Source organism: Scyliorhinus torazame, chromosome 6 (assembly GCF_047496885.1).
Source record: "Scyliorhinus torazame isolate Kashiwa2021f chromosome 6, sScyTor2.1, whole genome shotgun sequence".
NCBI classification, from domain to species: Eukaryota; Metazoa; Chordata; class Chondrichthyes; order Carcharhiniformes; family Scyliorhinidae; genus Scyliorhinus; species Scyliorhinus torazame.
In genome coordinates this window covers 77,686,887-77,708,288 of record NC_092712.1, presented here as the reverse complement: position 1 = coordinate 77,708,288, position 21,402 = coordinate 77,686,887, and the positions used below count along the sequence as shown (strand labels likewise).

The 21,402-nt window shown below is 42.1% G+C and overlaps 1 protein-coding gene across 4 annotated transcripts in view; it reads right to left on the bottom strand.

Moving 5' to 3' along the window:
• arhgap12b (Rho GTPase activating protein 12b) overlaps positions 1 to 21,402 on the bottom strand; it is a 422,708-nt gene that overhangs the window by 89,960 nt on the left and 311,346 nt on the right. For 3 of the 4 annotated variants that reach the window (XM_072508348.1, XM_072508349.1, XM_072508352.1), the window contains 4 exons: positions 19,380 to 19,461; positions 10,237 to 10,350; positions 3,852 to 3,956; positions 180 to 278 (listed from right to left, as the gene is read on the bottom strand). In XM_072508348.1, the coding sequence (XP_072364449.1) occupies positions 180 to 278; positions 3,852 to 3,956; positions 10,237 to 10,350; positions 19,380 to 19,461 (400 nt within the window). The remainder of the gene's footprint in view (positions 1 to 179; positions 279 to 3,851; positions 3,957 to 10,236; positions 10,351 to 19,379; positions 19,462 to 21,402) is intronic. The other variant, XM_072508350.1, reaches the window with a different exon arrangement.

Here is a 21,402-nt window from a genome sequence, read left to right as displayed (position 1 = left end):
GTGATGTCCTGGGACTGGGATGATTGACCTCTAACAACCCAAACTATCATCCTTTGTACTAAGTATGTTGCATCCCAGGTATGTTGTGAAATGCTTGTCAGTAAATCAGTAAAATAAAAATTATTACCGGTGTCAAAAATGAAGAGGTGGAAAGCAAAATGTTCAATCTCAATACGCACCTGACTATCAATAGTCTCCTCAAGAGCTTTATACCATTCATTGATGAGATTGTCATTGTCCAACTGAATTAGTAGTTCTGTTCCTTGACGTGTTTTGAGCTGGAAAACAGCAAGATTTTGAAAATAAATGAAATGTGTTGGTTCCTGTTTATTCATAACCAGCCTATCGCTTGCAAAAATAACGTTATGTCTTCGGCTGCCTTGTTTTACAGATTAAGCCTAAAATTTTTAACCCTTACGACTGTTTGAATGCACGCCCTTTTCCCGAGCTCTAGGACCAGCCTGTCCCAAGGATGACACAGCCTCCGCCTACTGGGAGGCCAAGCCAGGCCGCCTTGCTCGCAGCTCTGCATCTTGATCAGAAACTGCAGCAAATCCCTGCATAGCCTGAAGAGGCTGGCGTAGTTGCACCCTCGGCCGGGGGAGGGGGTGTTGTGGAATTAATGATAGTTCAGTTCCACACCAGGTCTGCAGGAGGCATAGTTCTCTGTTACATTGGCTCCAGCACTTCCTCCAAAGCCATGTGAATCACCTATGGCCATCTCATCCCCTCTCCCATATTTAATTTTCCTCTGTTGGAGAGCAAATGGAGCCCAGATTGCCAATGGGGCATTTAGCAGTTAACTACATTTAAAAAGCTCAAGTCCATCTGGTATCGAAAAGGGTTAGTGTGAGCTGTATACAGAGGTCCAGAGCCTCTGGTGGACAGCCCAAAAAGAAACTGAAATTGGGAACAAAGTAGTGTAAAGATGATTTCTTGAGGTATAGCTTTGTTAACTGCACCGATACAAATCAGAATGCAAAGCCCAGGTGTGTTATATGCAGGGAAGGACTGGTAAATGAAAGTTTGAAACCCTCAAAACTTCAAAGGCATTTGAAGACTAAACTAAAGGTTCGATGGGAAACCTCTTAATTTTTTCAAAGGACATAGCGAGAACTTTAATCACCAGCTTAAATCCTTAGCAGAATGCAACACTGAATGACAAAGCAAGTGAGATTGTGAGGACCAAGCAGGCTCACCTGTTGCATTAAAGGTAAGCAAAAATGGTGGGTCGTGAAGGTTGTCCATCATGGGTCCCGAAAGTCACCCCGGGAAAAGTTTGAAAAACACTGCTCTACCATATTGAGTGTAGAGTGTGGTGATATGCATCACTGTATATACACAAGGGGTTAATGTAAATACACTACAACTAAGTAACCACTAGAGGGAGCACCAGAGATGTCATGACATGCAGACATACAACCAATGGGTCATTACAACAGGACACAACCAATGGGTAATCAAGACACCCAGAGGTGGCATTACCACAAGGGGGCATTACACAACCCATATAAAAGGACAGGGCACACATGCTCTGTCTCTTTCCACAGACCACAACTAGAGAGTACATCAGGGTTGATCAGAAGCAACACACCCAGCACGTGGCTTAGAGCAGACTGGTTTAGTTAGACTGAGTTACTACAGTTAGATTAGCAGGAGAGTCAAACTCATTTAAGAACTGTATTAATAGTTCAATAAACATATTGAACTCATTACAAAGTCTGGACCTTCCTTGTCAAAGCATACATCAAGGAAGCAGCTTATGCTACACAAAGAAGCATAACACAACGCAGAGTTCACCCACTGTTGTCCCTTTTGAAGATTTTAAAAATCCAGATTTCAATACTGCCTCCCCCACCCATATCCAAGGCTTAAAATTCTGCTTCTTTGTACTCAAAGAAATACACGCATCACAATGCCACTCACTAAAGGCAACATTTGAATGTTGTGTTGCCTTTGGGAAAACTTGAACAGAGAACACGTCATTAATTTATTCTGGGTTTGTATATAATGAAGTTTAAGCTTGTTAATTGCTCAGTATGGAATATTCTGCCATTGCTCTCTTCTTAATCAGCTGGTTTACCTTGATGTTTCTACCTTTCTTTGTGAAGGCACTTTTTCATAGACCTTTGTTAAATGGCAGGCGAGTCAACATCCATAATTTTGTTTTGCACAACATGTGATGCTGCCTCTGAAGCATTTCTGGAAACTACCAGTTCAAACAATGACAACCGCTTTGAACTTTACACAGTTTCACGTTACAAATTTGATGCAAAGCTTTCTGTCTCAATCATTAAGCTCCATAATCTCAATCACCAGAGATAAAAGAGCACCCTACATTGCCTTGGTATATATCATCTAATTTGGTACATTAGTCAGAGTTGTCCGTGACAGCCATTTTCTAAATCATGGTTTCAAAGCCACTGGGAACTGAGACTGACGCCGTTCAAAGTAATTTAATACGACAAGGAAATGTTTACTTGCCAATTTATCTGGATTAAGTCTCAGATCCCCGAGCCCTCCATCTGAGAGCTGCGTAACTTATTTGACAAGTGTCAGAAACGAATTAAAACAGTGATCAGGGATGTATTGCAAAATAGCGAAGAATAGTAGAAAAAGTAATTAATCTGGGTTTGCATCACTTACCTTGATTGCTATCATATAATCAAGTGCATTCATTAAAAAGTTACAGTAAGAAGTTTTACAACACCAGGTTAAAGTCCACCAGGTTTGTTTCAAAACACGAGCTTTCGGAGCACTGCTCCTTCCTCAGGTGAATGAAGAGGTAGGTTCCAGAAACATATATATAGACAAAGTCAAAGATGCAAGACGATACTTTGAATGCGAGCATTTGCAGGTAATTAAGTTTTTACAGATACACAGAGAGGGGTAATCCCAGGTTAAAGAGGTGTGAATTGTCTCAAGCCAGGACAGTTGGTAGGATTTTGCAAGTCCAGGCCAGATGGTTGGGGGGGTGAATGTAATGTGACATGAATCCAAGGTCCCGGTTGTGGTCGTACTCATGTGTGCGGAACTTGGCTATACATTTCTGCTCGGCGATTCTGCGTTGTCACGTGTCCTGAAGGCTGCCTTAGAGAACGCTTACCCGAAGATCAGAGGCTGAATGCCCTTGACTGCTGAAGTATTCCCCGACTGGAAGGGAACATTCCTGCCTGGCGATTGTTGCGCGATGTCCGTTCATCCGTTGTCGCAGGTCCTGCATGGTCTCGCCAATGTACCACGCTTTGGGACATCCTTTCCTGCAGCCTATGAGGTAGACAACGTTGGCCAAGTCGCACGAGTATGTACCGCGTACCTGGTGGGTGTTCTCACGTGTAATGGTGGTACCCATGTCGATGATCTGGCACGTCTTGCAGAGATTGCCATGGCAGGGCTGTGTGGTGTCGTGGGCGCTGTTCTGATAGCTGGGTAGTTTGCTGCAAACAATGGTTTGTTTGAGGTTGCGCGGTTGTTTGAAGGCAAGTAGTGGGGGTGTGGGGATGACCTGGGCAAGATGTTCGTCTTCATCGATGACGTGTTGGAGGCTGCGACGAAGATGTCGTAGTTTCTCTGCTCTAGGGAAGTACTGGATGACGAAGGGTACTCTGTCGGTTGTGTCCCACGTTTGTCTTCTGAGGAGGTCGGTGCGGTGAAACAAACCTGTTGGACTTTAACCTGGTGTTATAAAACTTCTTACTGTGCTCACCCCAGTCCAATGCCAGCATCTCCACATTTAAAAAAAGTTAGACAGTAGCAACGATCAAAGCAACAAAGTAGAAATAAAATGTCAGTGGATGGTTAGTGCTTGGAACATGGAACAGAAAACTGCATTGATAAACTCAAATATTTACCTCAATCACATTCTTCTTACTGGATTTGTCTTTTGAAGCCCATTCTATAGTAGCTCCTTTTAGATCCACGGTGTACTCAGGTTTGGATTGGTTGCCACCAAATTTCTAAAAATGTCAAAAATTGAAACTGTAACAAATAATCATTAAAACATGAATCTGTTTATATTTTCACCAATCTTGTCTCCTCCCTTTCTGAAGTCATTGACCTCTTCACAAGGCAGCATTTTCTGGCTGTTGATCACCCTCAAGTACTTTGCCAAAAATTCCACCATGCATTTCACAATCTGAGTTCTGCACGACATTATAACTGAACTAGTTCTTTTCAGCATGTGCACTTCAAGCATTAAATTCTGGACAATGGTATCATCTCTAGTCAAAATGGCTCAAGTAGGGGCTTCGAATTGCCAAAAGACAATGAAGCAGTAGTTACCAACGCAAGTCAATGGGCTTGAGATTGTAAATGTTAAAGCTGCTTCCAAAGTTCCATCAACATGTTCTGTTATCATGTTTATGATTATTATAATCGGAGGTTCATGCAGCTGCAATGCTATAATTATCACCCACATAGACTCTGGAAGCTCCAGAATCAGTCTGCCCGACAAAAAAATATTTTCTGAAAAAACACTAGTTACGTACATCTACCTTTTAACTAAATTAAAACTGAATTTTTAATATACAGTTCAAAATGCATCATCGAGTCCTATAGAATGTGATTTCTATCAAATATGTGCTCCTGACTACAACTCATAAATTACTATTTAATTACCTATTTTAATTGGCACAATGGTTAGCACTGCTGCCTCAGTGCCAGGGACCCGGGTTCGATTCCGGACCTGGGTGACTGTCTGTGGGGAGTTTGCACATTCTCCCAGTGTCTAGGTGGGTTTCCACTGGTTTCCTTCCACAGTCCAAAGATGTGCAGGTTAGGTGGACTGGCTATGCTAAATTGCCCCTTAGTATCCAGTGGTTAGATGGGGTTACGGGGATAAGGTGGGAGAGTGGACCTCTTTCGGTGGGTCAGTGCAGACCCAATGGACCGAACAGCCTCCTTCGGCACTGTAGGGGCGCTATGATCCTAAGAATATCATATTTTTCAAGATAATTTCAAACTCCAAGTATAAATAGGGACTGCTGTCATTTCACTAGGGAATCACCAGAGTCACTATGAGGGAGGTTGATGTGAATGATGGGGTTAGATCCCTAGTTTTTAAATGAAAAAAGTGGATGACAATGCACTGGGTAAATGCTCACTTATTGGGAAAAGCACCAGTGATCGCTGGATAAGAAAAAAAAAATGAAGGGTCACCAGATGGGCAGCCAATTACATAAGGAGACCCAGAATCCACAAGTAATGCTATGACTGAATCCAAAACTTCATCAGGAAGATTTTGAAATCATGAAGTTAACATACTTCATGAGTCCTGGCCCAGGACTTTGACTCAACAACAGTGAGGGAAAGATGATGTATGTCCATATTAGGATGATTTGTGACTTGGAGGAACCTGAAGATGATTGTTTTCTCATGACATTGCTGTTCGTGTTCTTCTGGGTGAATGGGTTTGTGGACTAGGAGCTGCTGTTGAGGTATCCATGGCGAGTTGCTAAACTGTTTTCTGTAGATCATATGTATTACAGCCATAGTATATTGGTGGTAGAGGGGGCCGATACCCAACACTCAAAGCACTGACCAAATGGATAGCTCCAAGTTGAGTTTTCCAACTGCAGCCATCTAGCAAGTGGTGGGTATTACTGCACACCCGTGCTGGTGCCTTCTTTTTTTTAAATTAATTTTATGGAATGTGGGCATTTATTACCCATCCCCAACTGCCCACAGAGGGCATTTGAGAGTCAACCACATTGCTGTGGATCTGGAGTAAAGGAGTTGTTGGGTCAGAAAGTGAGTGACTTTCAGAGTATTCAACCTCTGGCCCACTCCCATCCATGGTGTTGATGTGACTGATGACCGTCATTCTTCTAAAGTTGTCTGAAGAGTGTGAGTCAGTCATGAAATTTGGGGGTAGAATAGTTGGACTTGCCTTTTTTGTTAGGAGTGTTATTGCCTGGCACTTGTATGTTACCCATCACTTGTCAGCAAATGTATTGTCCAGATTCTGCTGCAGGCTGGCATAAGTTTCTTTATCACCCCAGGACTTGAAAACATTGAAATACTGGAATCAGCGAAGATGCTCATTTCTTGACTTTATGACAGAGGGAGTCATTGATGAATCAGAGGATGGGTGTGTCAAAGATGCTGCCCTGAAAAAGTCCGGCAACAATGTCCTGGGGCTGTGATGATTGGTTGCTGACAACCACAATCATCCTCATTTGTGCCATGTTTGAATCTAGCCACTGACAGGTTTGCCGCTAACCTTAGTTTTGTTAAGTCTCATTGGTGTGATTGTTACTCAAATGCTGTCTTGGTGATGTCAAGAACAGCTTTTCTCACCTCTCCCTTTGCACTCAGTCTGATATCCATGTTTGGATTAAGATTAATGGAATTTGGAGCTGAATGGTTCTGGTAAAACAAAAACAGCATCAGTGAGCATCACTGAATATTAGGATTTTTCTTATTTCATGGATTATGGGTGTTGCTGGCAAGGCCAGGGTTTGTTGCCCTTCCCTAATTGCCTTCTTGAATCACTGAAGACCATCTCGTGATTTCTTTTCAACTTTTCTGTAGAAGTTGTCAGGCCATTTCAGGAGGTTAAATAAGTGTCAACCACATTGCTGTGGGTCTCGGGTTACATGTTGACCAGACCAGGTAAGAATGACGTATTTCCTTCCCTAAAGGGCAAAAGTGCACTCGATGAATTTTTTCAATACATGATAGTTTCATTATATTATACTGTGTAACATTGGTTATGTTATTGATTTCGATGTCCTGTTAGTTATAAATAAAAATATTTAAAATAAAGCAGATGTGCAGCCTTTAATGGAAAGAAATCCAAAATAATTACTTTGGCAAATCCTGGGCGGCAAGGTGGCACAGTGGTTAGCACTGCTGCCTATGGTGCTGAGGACTGGGTTCAATCCCTGCCCCGGGTCACTGTCTGTGTGGAGTTTGCACATTCTCCCCGTGTCTGCGTGGGTTTCACCCCCGCAACCCAAAGATGTGCCGAAGGAGGCCATTCGGCCCACCGAGTCCGCACCGACCCACTTAAGCCCTCACTTCCACCCCATCCCCACAACCCAATAACCCCTCCTAACACTTTTGGTCACTAACGGCAATTTATCATGGCCAATCCACCTAACCTGCACGTCTTTGGACTGTGGGAGGAAACCGGAGCACCCGGAGGAAACCCACGTACACACGGGGAGAACGTGCAGACTCCGCACAGACAGTGGCCCAGTGGGGAATCGAACCTGGGACCCTGGCGCTGTGAAGCCACAGTGTTAGCCACTTGTGCTACCGTGCTGCCCAAATCCTGTGGACTGTCCTCTCAGTCCATTCTCAAAAACAATGAAGATATGGAAGGGTCCTTCTAAGTTATATTTACTCATTAAACCTGCTTATCAAATCTCAGTTTGTGTATCAAAGACTCCTGGCTTCGTTACAACCTTGGTCCAACCATGAATGCAAATCTGTGTTCAAGAGGTGAGGTGAGGTGAAATTGACTGCCCTCAAAAGAACAAGTGGAAGAACTCTGGCAGTATGTGCCAAATCCCACGATGCCCGTAAGGTAGGAAGACAAGTGCAGCAGATGCATGGAAACACCATCACCACCAAGTGGCTTGGACATATATCACTGTTCCAATCATAGAATCCCTACAGTGCAGGAGGCCATTCAGCCCTTTGGGTCTGAACCGACCCTCCAAATGCATCCCACCTAGACCCTTTCCTCATACCTCACCTAGCCTTTGGACACTAAGGATTAATTTAGTATGGATAAGCCATCTAACCTGCACATCTTTGGACTGTGGGAGGAAACCCATGCAGACATAGGGAGAATGTGCAAACTCCATACAGACAGTCGTCCACGGTCAGAATCAAACCCTGGGCCCTGGCACTGTGAGGCAACAGTGCTAACCGCTGTGCCACCATGCCTCCCTCTCTCCTCAATCCCCTCCTTCCTCCATCTCACTAGTTCAAGATCCCTACCAAACATCATTGTGGATGCACCTTCTCCGCACAACCCCAGCATCTGAAAAAAGGAGTTTGTCACCCCAACCAGCAATGCCCAGACCAAAGAATTTTTTGCTTTCAAAGCAGCCTGAAGTTGCTCCCCATCGTTGGACCTCAAGAGTCATTGTTAACCTTAATTGAATTTGGTGCTTTGGATGATATGGGATATTAAGATGAGGTTTTAAATAATGAGCTCCAGTTGGTGCCCTGAATTCTCTTGAGCACTTTCCAGAATACAGTATTGGGCATGAATGCATCAACTATCAATCCAAAATCTGGAAATAAACTCTCTCTAAGCTTACAGTTTGGCATTGAACACTATTTTTGTTCGGTGCATCGTTCCCGAAATACTCTTAAGAATATTCCCTTACTCATGATTTCTTATTTGAGGTGCACGTTTCAAAACTATATAGCAAGGTCTCTTTCCATTGATAGGAATCTGATAACCAGAATAGTTTTGGAGTAAAAGTGCTGTCCAACCAGTGTGCTGAATTTGAACAATTTCCCTTTTCTGAATGTTGTATGGTATAAAACTCAATGCAGGCAAGTGTCGTATGCAGTGGTCACTGAAAAGATCCAATTACATTGAATGGAGATTTTGAAAGCAGAGGGGGGCTTCGGCAAAAATTATTGGGTGTTTTTTTCTCCTTTTCATGACATGACGACAATTGCCAAGCAGAATAAACAAGGTACAACGTACCATCCATATTCCTACACTGTTGTTCTCTGCTTATGCAAAACAAGAATTTAATTATTCATTCTACTGTTTACATTTCTGATAATTTTTTTAATAAAGTTAAATGTATTTTAAAGTTGGACAACAACTCCAAAATGGAAAGCGAACTCCTACTTCAAAAAGCCAGGTAGAATTTTTCATGGTGATTATTCATAGTTGAATACAATTAATAATCAAATTAGCTTGATCTTGATGAGAATTCCATTTTTGATGGTGATGAAGAATGCAGTACCATCAGGATTAACACAGATCTCACCATCAGAACTATATTCTAATACAGATTACAGATCAAGACTAATGACAGCCACAAAGCATCAAGCATTCCCATAAAAGATGGTAATATGACCATTTGTTTTTCTGGCTGCAGGAGGAGACAAAAAGTAAGTTCCATCGCAATGTAATGAAGCAGAGATTATAGTAACTCTATACATGTAAGTGATGTTAAAAGGCCTGTTTATTAAAACATTTGTCCAGAAATTTTAACATTGGAAAAGTACAGCAAACATAGAAACATAAAAAATAAGAGCAGGAGATGGCCATTTGGCACATTGAGCCTGCTCCGCAATTCATTATGATCATGATCCCGCCTTACTCTCATTTCCTTTGATCCCCTAGATATGGTAAAGGGCATCTCCAACAAGAGAGGATCTAACCATGACCCCATGACATTCAATGGCAATCCCATCGCTGAATTCCTCACCATCAACATGGATCAGAAATTGAACAGGGCTAGCCATATAAACACTGTGGCTACCAGAGCAGGTCAAAGGTTAGGAGTCTTGCAGCGAGTAATTCAGCTTTTGACTCCCCAAAATCTGTCCATCATCTACAAGGCACAAGTCAGAAGTGTAAAGGAATACTCTCCACTTGCCTGGATCAGTGCAGCTCCAATAACACTCAAGAGGCTTGACACCAAAAAGGACAAAGCAGCCCGCTTGATTGCTACCCCTTCCACAAACATTCAATCCCTCCACCACCGACGAACAGTGGCAGCCATGTGTACCATCTACAAGATGCACTGCATGAACACACCAAGGTTCCTTAGAACACCTTCCAAATCATGACAACTATCATCTAGAAGGAGAAGAGCAGCAGATAACTGGGAACAGCACCTCCTGGAGGTTCCCCTTCAAGTCACTCACCATCCCGACTGAGAAACATATTGCCGTTCCTGCACTGTTGCTGGGTAAATGTCCTGGAACTCCCTAGCTAACAGCTCTGTGGGTGTACTTACAGCTTAGGGACTGTAGTAGTTCAAGACAGCCCACCATCATCTTCTCAACGGCAACTAGAAATGGCCAATAAATGCTGGTCTAACCAGCACCGCCCACATCCCAGAAATGAATAAAAAATGTCTAGAATGGTACCACAAAAGGCTTAAACATCCCAGAAGCATGCAAGAAGACAGCAAAGCAGATGAGATTTTCTAGCTAAACACATCCCAAATTACTGCAGACAATGAAATGCTGATGAAATGTAGTTATCCATTTTTAAACTATGTCACAGTGCATGCGGAAAGAACATACAGTGGCAGTTGGACAGTTTACATAGGTGACTGCAGGCCGACACTTGACAGCACTTTTCCACGTGGCAAGAAGAGAACGTAGGAGCTCTGGAACTGAGCTCCAATGGTAGAATGACTTGGTGGAAAGAAGGAAGAAAAGTGAAGTCACAAATGGAAGTCACAAATGAAATTCACAATACAGTTGCAACAATATATTTTGCAAATAGACAACTACAATATCCATATTATTTTGCAACAATATATGATTTTCCAAACATTTAAGTGATAGTTAAAATTTGTCACACATTAGTTATTGTAGGTTCAGTAATGCCAAGTCTTTAAACTATACAATCTGTCAGCTACATATGGGTAAACAGATCCTCTTTAGTAGCTTCAATGTTACTTTGGCAAAACCAATTTTTAATAAAGCTCAACTAATTTATTATTGTCATATCATGGGGAAGCTGTTACTTCAATTATGCAATGCAGGAAAGAAAATTAGTCTCTAGTTCCAGTGCCCATTACAAAAATAAAGAGTTTTTCTCCTCTACAATTAATTCTAGGTTTGCCACCTTGACATAGATAGTTGTGCAAGGTACCTCAGAAAGTCTTTGACCCACTGAATTTGTTGGTACTACAGTCTTTACTTACAACATCAATTGATGTTATCTGCTGTTTTAAAAATAAATAATAATAGTTTTTGCACTTATCTAAAAATTCTCAAAGAAAATTAAGCAGCATGACTGCTTATTTTCCATTTTCACAGTAACTTCATTGCAGTGTTAATGTAAGCCTATTTGTGACAATAATAAAGATAATTATGTTTCTAAAAAATTCACAGCTGATTGCTGTACCAGCTTTGCTCTCTGCAAACGTTTTGGGTGAAATTTGGAGTGACTGGAAAGACTTGAGCTGCATCCATGTTGGTTAGTTTGATTATGAACGAACTAACCCAAACCATATAATCATAGAATCCCTGCAGTACAGAAAGAGGCCATTCGGCCCATCAAGTCTGCACCAACCCTTGGAAAGTGGAGCCTATCTAGCCCAAGTCCCCACCCTATCCCCATAACCCAGTAACCACACCTAACATTTTGGACACTAAGGGGCAATTTAGCATGGCCAATCCACCTAACCTGCACATTTTTGGACTGTGGGAGGAAACCAGAGCACCCGAGTCCGGAATTGAACCTGGGTCCCTGGCGCTTTGAGGCCGCCGTACTAACCGCCGTGCCGCTGTGCCACTCTATAACCCCCTAATAATAACTTCCATTTATATGATGCCTATAAATGGAGAAAAACATCCCAAGGCACTTCACTTCGAATAGTTGAGAAGGCTGAGCAATAGGCTGCTCAAAGATGTGGGTTTTAAGGTGGCCTTAAAGGAGGTAGACAGTTTGAGAAGGTGATTCCAGAGTATGGACCTTAAGCGGTTAAAGGAATAATCCAAATGATGCGGTAATGGAAGGAGTAGATGCAGAGTCACAGAAGTAGTAACATAGATTTGGGTGGAGTTTCATGAATGAAGGATATTACAGAGATAGGATGAGGCAAGGGAAAGGCCACGAATATACTTGAACATTGACAATGTGAATCAGAAGTTTTCACTACATGCACAGCCACCATTCACAAAGCACCCGACAAAATTAGCACCAGGAAATCCCCAAGTTACCTGATCTGAAACCACTTAAAGTTAGGGTACCAATTTTAAAATTTGCATTTTGACTTGGATTGGATTAATTTATTGTCACATGTACCGAGGTACAGTGAAAAGTATTGTTCTGTGTACAGTCCTGACAGATCATCCCATACATGAAAAAAAAACATAGGCCATATATAACTACACAATGTAAATACATAGACACAAGTACTACTCAGTAGAGAAGGTGTGTGAAGAGATCAGATCAGTTCATAAGAGGGTCATTTTGTAGTCTGGTAACAGCGGGGAAGAAGCTGTTTTTGAATCTGTTGGTGCTTGTTCTCAGACTTTTGTATCTGTGCCGGATGGAAGTTGGAAGAGTGAGTAAGCCAGGTGGGAGGGGTCTTTGATTATGCTGCCCGCTTTCCCAAGGCAGTGGGAGATAGAACATACAGTGCAGAAGGAGGCCATTCGGCCCATCGAGTCTGCACCGACCCACTTAAGCCCTCACTTCCACCCTATCCGCGTAACCCAATAACCTCTCCTAACCTTTTTGGTCACTAAGGGCAATTTATCATGGCCAATCCACCTACCCTGCATGTCTTTGGACTGTGGGAGGAAACCGGAGCACCCGGAGGAACCCACGCAGACACGGGGAGAACGTGCAGATTCTGCACAGACAGTGACCCAGCGGGGAATCGAACCTGGGACCCTGGTGCTGTGAAGCCACAGTGCTATCCATTTGTGCTACCGTGCTGCCCTAAATAATATGGAAACGCCCAATGTAGGGTTCGAACTCACGACCCGGTGATTACGAGTCCCATGCTCCACCAACTGAGCTAGCCGAGCTGATGTAGACAGAGTCAATGGATGGGAGGCGGGTTCGCGTGATGGACTGGGTTTTGTTCACGAATCTCTGTAGTTTCTTGCGGTCTTGAGCAGAGCAGTTGCCATACCAGGCTGTGATGCAGCCAGATAGGATGCTTTCTATGTTACATCTGTAAAAATTGGTAAGACTCAATGTGGACATGTCAAATTTCCTTAGTTTCCTGAGAAAAGTATAGGCGCTGTTGTGCTTTCTTGATTTTTTAGAATTTAATGCCCGGTCCAAGGGGCAATTCTTTGTTAAATAAGTACAGGAAGACATAAGAAAGATGTCCAAAACCCAAAGGAAAGCTGCCGTGCAGAAGGGGGTGAATGAAGGTCCGCTGTCGAGCGGAAGGGTCGGCTAGGCAACTGGAAGGATGGCGGAGGCTGGGTCGCTGGGCAGGGCCGCACTGCTCACGGCAGAAAAGATGACCGAGGTGATGGTTGTGGAACTTGAAAAACAGTTCGCAAAGCACATGGAGGTGACGAGGAAGGATATGATGGCAGCATTGAAGATGCTGGTGGAGGAGGCGATTGCCCCGGTGAAGGTGGCGGTGTCGAGGACATCGGCCGAGGTGCAGGAGCAGGATGAGAAACTCAAGGGAGTGGAAGAGGCATTGTCGCAACACAATGATCAACTCACCTCGATGGGTGAGGAGCTGCAGAGGGTGGTGGAGGCCAACAAGGGTCTGCAAGCCAAAGTAGAGGGCCTGGAAAACAGATCTAGATGGCAAAATCTGAGGATCGTGCGCCTGCCTGAAGGGATGGAAGGCCCGAGGCCGATGGAGTATTTTGCCAAGATGTTGGCGGAGGGGGAAGATCCCTCTCGGTACAAACTGGTTTGGGGTCATAGGGCATGGAGGCCTAAACCAAAGGCGAATGAGCCGCCAAGAGCAGCGATTATTTGTTTCTGTAGGTACCGCGTGAAGGAGAAGGTCCTGAGTTGGGCAAACCAGAAGCGGGAGGTGCAGTAGGCTGGAGCTGGTATATGTATATACCAGGACTTTATGGTGGAGTTGGCGAGGAGGCGGGAAACCTTCGGGTGAGTGAAGATGGCACTGTATAACAGCAGGGTGTGGTTCAGCGTAGTGTATCCAGCTAAGTTGAGGGTGACCTACAACTCCAAAGACCTTTCTTTCGAGACGGTGGAAGCGGCGGAGGCGTTTTTGAAGGCAGAAGGGCTGGGGCAGAAGTGTGAAATAGGACTGAGGATTGGACTCGGACTGAGAGTAGGGGGGGTGGAGGAGTGTAGTTCTATTTTCCACTGCATGTTTTATGTGCTAAATGAGTTGAAGTTGCCCGTATGGACAAGGTAAGAGTTGGGAATTTCTTTTGCAATGATGGTTCTTTGGGGTTTGTGTGTTTACACTGCGGTTGTGTGTTGAAGGGGATTTCTTTGTTTTTCTGGGACCGGGCAGAGGGGAGGGGATTGGAGGGGTGCGAGGCCTGGGCAACGATTTCCACACTGGCTAGCTCAAGCTGGCCAGTGAACAGGTGTGTGGTTGGGGGAGGGGTTGCACCCATCAGGGTCTGGTAGAAAAAGGTTTCGATGTGCCTAGGAAGTGTGAAAAGTTGGGGGAGGGGACCAATACTGGGTGTGGTGTTTTCGGGAGGAAGTGGATGGGAGGATTCTGGGAGGGGGGGCAGAAGGGCTCGATGTGCGGGGGGGGGGATGTTTTGATCTGTATATTGAGCGGGGTACGGTTTGTGTGTGGGGGATTGTTATTGTATTTGTTTTGGTGTGTTTTGTCTTTGGCTGTTTATTGATGAACATGAGGCGAATAAAATGATTTTTTTTAAAAACTGAAGCAAAACCTCACCATGCAGTACCTTTCATTATGTCTCGCTGCAGCCGATACATGTAGTCTTCACTATTCCTGCTCCTCCTCCTTTACTTCCTCTTCCTCCCAAGGATCTCAGGAGTTAGTGGCTGGGCTCTCATAATAGCACCATTAGGGAACATGCAAGACACTACCACAAACAGAGGCCCTCTGGATGTGTAATGCAGAGATCCCCGTAAATGATCTTAGCAGCCGTGTCTCTGCTTCAGCAGACTGATGGTTTGTTCTACAGTGTTAGGTGTGGATACATGGCTCTCACTGAAGGCCTTCTAGCCTGGCATGTTGGGATGGTGAAAGGGGGTCAGGAGCTATGTATTGAGGGGATGTTCCCCCGTCTCCGGTAGCAATCTTGTTGTTTGACTTGCAGACCCAAACTCCATCAGTAGCGCTGACCATTGAAGGATGAAACACTTGTTGCTTCCTGGGAAATGGTTATTCACAAATGCGAACAACAACCATGAATGTGTCACCTGCACCATCAAATAGCTTACAATGCTAATGAATCCACTTGCCTTCATCATGGTCTTCTTTCCTCGGGGGAAAGAATATTAAATCTCCTCTTCTCTTATAGATTGCCTTGGTCAACTCCTGGATAATTTGATGGATGTCAACCGGAGATCTTGCTAATGTTGCCAGCTGCTGACTAAAAGGAATTGGCTGTACAGAAGGAAACAATGGTGGCCTTCACTGCTTCTGGGAGGGCCAGGTCTTTGTGAAGGAGGTGACGCAACTACCTTCTTTGTAAAATGAAGCCTTGAGGAACTGCTCCTTGCTTATCCCAATGGAATCCCTCTTTGGGTATGACCATCCAAGAAAAATCTTTTTTTCCCTCTTGCCTGGCTGAGGCCCCCCTCTTTCTCTTCTCCTTTGATGACTTTGTTCATGTTGCAGAGCAATTGGCCTTTCATTCTGCCACCATACATATCAAAGGCTATGCAATTCTCTCAACCTCTGGTCAGCAGAAACCTTCACAATTCTCCAACAACTCATTACAATAATTGCACCAACCTGGAACACAAGCAAGTAAAAAGATCATCAGCTGACCTTTTGGGTGGAATTTAAATAGCTCCAGGACTGGGTCCATCATTGTTGCTGACACTTGTTGTTTCAGGCTGAGTAAGGAGCATGATCTCTGTGCATTTATTGGGCAATATTGGCATTTGTGCCTGTTGATAATCGTGAATTCATGATTGCACACCAACATTCTCTTCAGTGAAGAGTGTGTCGCTTCAGGCACCTGACACTGTACAATATTCCTATGCCAATAACAAGTCTATATAAAAGTAATATGACACAAACTGAATTTCAATGCCACCATCATTCAGTAATATTTTGGAAACAATTTCTTCTTGTATGAAATACAAATCTCAGGCAAGAGGCCATATTGGGTGAAAGTGGCCACGATTAACAATGAAGTATCGTTAAACTCTACAGTAGCCAATTTTGATAACCTCAAACAAATCTCAAAAATTTGTTGATCTTCATGAAAAAAATTATAATTTCAATATTTCAAGTCTTCTCTCATTTCTCGAAACTGTCCTGGTACCCATTTAATGAATTTTCATTGTATTCTTTTCATAGCTTTAATATTCTAATACTCAAAACTGCAAGTAGTTCAACTGTGCTCTAAACACTGCTTTGTACAAATATCAGTTCCTTGCTCTAATTGAAAACCAAAAGGATATGTTAAAAATATACAGAACCTTGCTTAAACTACTCTGAGTAAACGTGCATATCTTTGGTCTCCATATACAAAACGTATATGGCACTGGAGAAGGTATAAAAATGATTTACAAGGTTTATACCAAAACTGAGAGGTTATAACTATCGGAAAAGGCTGAACAGGTTGGATCTCTTTTCTCTAGAAAAGAGAAGGCTGAGGGATGACCTCGTAGGGGTCTTAAAATTAAAACAATGAAGGGGTTTTATACAGTAAATGTAGAAAATATGTTGCTTCTTGTGGGCGAGAAGACATGAATATCATCAGATAGTCACTAACACTATCACAAGGAATAATGAGAAATCTCTAATCAAAAATGGTTAGAATGTGGAACTTGTCATCATATGGAGTAGTTAAAATGAATAGCACAGGTGCACTTAAGCGGCAACAAGATAAGTAAAGGGAAGAAACAAATCAGACAAGAGTCATGAACACAGCCCAATCCATCACACAAAAGCGCCGCCCATCCATTGACTCTGTCTACATCTCCCGCTGCCTTGGGAAAGCGGGTAGCATAATCAAAGATCCCTCCCACCCAGGTTATTCTCTCTTCCAGCCTCTTCCATCCGGCAGGAGATATAAAGGTCTGAGAACATGCACCAATAGATTCAAAAACAGCTTATTCCCTGCTGTTACCAGACTCCTGAATGACCCTCTTGTGGACTGAACTGACCTCTTCACACATCTTCTCTACTGAGTAGTACTACACTCCGTATGCTTCACCCGATGCCTGTGCCTATGTATTTCCATTGTGTATTTATGTATGTCCTATGTTTTTTTTATGTATGGAACGATCTGTCTGGACTGTACACAACACAATACTTTTCACTATACCTCAGTACACGTGACAATAAAACAAATCAAATCAAATCAGAGGATATGCCCATCGGGTTAAATTAAGTAGGGGTAGGGGGAGGCTTGTCAAGAGCAAAAACAATGGCACAGACGAGTTGGGCATAATTGACTGTTTCTGTGTTGTACATGCTATGTAATATCTAATATTGCTATGTGCAACACTCAAAATCTTTAAGGCTTGCTATGGTCTTGCATTCCCACCTATATTTCTGCCTCCCTGGATTTCTGATCCTGTAATCTGTTGGGTTTTACCATTTAGGGTATAATTGCTTAATATAGAGTATTATCCAGAAACTTAAGCTTCATATTTTTCTGTGTTAAAATGCAACTCCCAACTTCTGCATTTTTTCTTAGTTTGTCACGACACCCTATTTTGGTATCATGACTAAACCAAGATTATTTGTTTTCTGCAAATCTTTTATGTAAATGGAAAACAGAAGTCGCCCCAGCAGAGAAGCCTGGGGCACAAAATTATCCACTTCCTGCCAATCTGAAAAAACAAACACTATTTAAAACTCCACATGGATAAAACACTATTTTTTCAGGCAATCGTACAAAACAATGTGGCTTTATTGATTTAAAATCAGGAGAAGCGACAGTGGGATCATAAAAGTGGTTACTCAATTATTTTCTCAAATGTTAAAAGAGAAAGTAATTCTGGAGACGAGTATTTCCAGGTTTGCAAGGTATAGATATATTACAGGGCTCCTTAGTGGAATCCTGGATGTTGTTTTTCTGAGAGCAAAGAAAATGATGCACAATTCTGGTAATAAAAACTCAGGGGATCCTTCTTGCATTTTTTGTTTTTTGGTGCTAGTGCTGGTATGCTAAGTCTGCAAATAGATTCATTTAAAATTTAAAAAGCGATTTCAAAGAAAATAATTCCAAACCTCTGGGGTACATCAAAGGAGGAAAATTAGCTGTGACCACTTCAAAATAAATCTTGCATCTTTATGCTTATTTATACGTGTTAAGAATAATTTTCTTCAATATTTCATATTCTAGGTTTTTACAAGCTGATCTGAATAAGTTGAATTTCTTCGTAACACGATGAGACAGGGTAAAAATTTTTAAAAACACAAGTATATTAGTGACATAACCATACTACTCATCTTTGAAAACATTCCAATTTTAGAGTGCATTTTGTCTTTAAAACGTTTCAAACCATCACACAATGAGGTATCTTTGAAATACAATGACTATCATTACACAAGCATTGTGCCCCCCACAAGCAGCAACAATATGAATGCCTGTCAATATCTTTTGTGATGGTATTGATTGACTGTTGGTCCAATACTGATCATTAAAAATACATATTAAGAGTAACTCTACATGTTCAAACATATAATTCAGTAAACAGAATATTCGCTAAATTGTAGATGTGCCATTTGCAGTCAACAGATCTGAGACAGTAAAATATACACCACTTTCTTATTTATGAAAGATGTTAGCATTCTTTTGCATTATTTCCACCTTCACTTCTTCCCTGCACCAAAGTAAATGAAGTATAATAAGCATACAAAAGGAATGCAATTAAGCCCTTAACTGCACAATAAGACATCACTTACCAAAATAAATAACCCTCCGCACTGGTATGGCAACACAAAAGACCAGCAATAGTTCAATGTGGGTACCAGTTACAACTAAAATGAAATGATGATTACCATTTATAATTTGAAACTAAATTTCTGACTGGCATCTTGATAACCTTAATTCGAATTACATACATAAAGATAAAACAATACTAAATTTAATTTCCTTGTAAAAAATACCACATAATAATGCATATTTTAGGAGCGTGAATGAAAATTCCAGAAAACAATAACTGCAAAGAATTATTACTTATCTACAGAGCCCATTGGGCACAATCCAAAGTAATGAAAACTTAACATCCACCTTTTAACAAATTGGTCATTGCATCAGGAGTAACATATTTTAAAAGATTCTTTAAAAATTACAATATAATATACCAATGTAACTGCTTACATTTATGCAACAAATGGTCAAAAAGAAATATACATTTAAATGTTAGAAGTAGTTATTTGCATTTACTAGTTTATTGTGATTTTCATGTTGAGCACATGTGTATAATGCATTAATGTTGCATTCCTTCATTCTGGTTATCGGGCTGTGATCTGAGCAGTTCATAAACACCGCAATAAAATTACTCCAAGCATTATTACTGTCGTGGCAGGACAAAGTGTATGAACTACATTATAAAACATGATAGAAACATTTATTACCCAGCCACTTCCACTGCCTTGATTTTTGGCAAATAGCAGAGATGACCCTTGCAAGACTGTCCAAGATGATGTCCAGTTTTTCCTATTAGGTAAATTGATTAAAAGATACCCATTATAAAAGGAAGAATTGTTCTGACAAAATATAGTTAAATAGCATTAATTTCAAATATAAATATTCAAAGCACAACTTTAATAACTTTCTTTGAATTAGAAATACTAACGTACATTAATTTTGAGTTGCAAGCTCACACAGAATCAAATTAATAATTACTACGCTAACGACATCAAATATAGTGAATAATCATTTTTATTCAACTTCAAATAGTTGTAATATTTCAATTTCTATAAAACTATTCCAACTCTTTCCATAATTATAATGTTGAGCCTACAATTATGTGATGCTAGTGTCTTTTCAGTCATGTTTCAGAAACTGAGAGCACAATCCTTGTGATTAAACTACACCTGCACCATTGCAGATTTAATTATTTAACTGAAAATGACAGCTTGGTTCCATCAAGAAAAGTAAGAACATAAGAACTAGGAACAGGAGTAGGCCATCTGGCCCCTCGAGCCTGCTCCGCCATTTAATGAGATCATGGCTGATCTTTGTGGACTCAGCCTCCACTCTCCGGCCCGTACACCATATCTCAGAATCCCTTTATTCTTTAGAAAGGCATCTATCTTTTTCTTAAAAACGTTTAAAGAAGGAGCCTCAACTGCTTCACTGGGCAAGGAATTCCAGAGATTCACAACCCTCTGAGTGAAGAAGTTCCTCCTACACTCCGTCCTAAATCTACCTCCCTTATTTTGAGGCTATGCCCCCTAGTTCTGCTTTCCCCGACCAGTGGAAACAACCTGCCCGCATCTATCCTATCTATTCCCTTCATAATTTTATATGTCTCAATAAGATCCCCCCGCATCCTTCTAAACTCCAATGAGTACAGTCCCAGTCTACTCAACCTCTCGTCATAATCTAATCCCCTCAATTCTGGGATCAACCTAGTGAATCTCCTCTGCACTCCCTCCAGTGCCAATATGTCCTTTCTCAGGTAAGGAGACCAAAACTGAACACACTACTCCAGATGCGGCCTTACCAACACCCTATACAATTGCAGCATAACCTCACTAGTCTTGAACTCCATCTCTCTAGCAATGAAAGACAAAACTCGATTAGCCTTCTTAATCATCTGTTGCACCTGCACACCAACTTTTTGTGACTTGTGCACCAGCACACCCAGGTCCCTCTGCACAGCAGCATGTTTTAACATCTTACCGTTTAAATAATAATCCATTCTGCTGTTATTCCTCCCAAAATGGATAGCCTCACACTTGGCAACATTGAATTCCATCTGCCAGACCCTAGCCCATTCACCTAACCTATCCAAATCCTTCTGCAGACTTCCGGTATCCTCTGCACTTTTTGCTTTACCACTCATCTTAGTGTCGTCTGCAAACTTTGACACATTGCACTTGGTCCCCAACTCCAAATCGTCTATGTAAATTGTGAACAACTGCGGGCCCAACACTGATCCTTGAGGGACCCCACTAGTTACAGGTTGCCAACCAGAGAAACACCCATTTATCCCCACTCTCTGCTTTCTGTTAGTTAACCAATCCTTTACCCATGCTACCACTTTACCCTCAATTCCATGCATCTTTAGTTTATGCAGCAACCTTTTGAGTGGCACCTTGTCAAAAGCTTTCTGGAAATCCAGATATACCACATCCATTGGCTCCCCGTTATCTACTGCACTGGTAACGTCCTCAAAAAATTCTACCAAATTAGTCAGACACGACCTACCCTTTGTGAACCCATGCTGCGTCTGCCCAATGGGACAATTTCCCTCCAGGTGCCCCGCTATTTCCTTCTTAATGATAGATTCCAGCATTTTTCCTACAACCGAAGTTAAGCTTACCGGCCTATAATTACCCGCATTCTGCCGACCTCCTTTTTTAAACAGTGGTGTCACGTTTGCTACTTTCCAATCCTCTGGGACCACCCCAGAATCTAGTGAATTTTGAT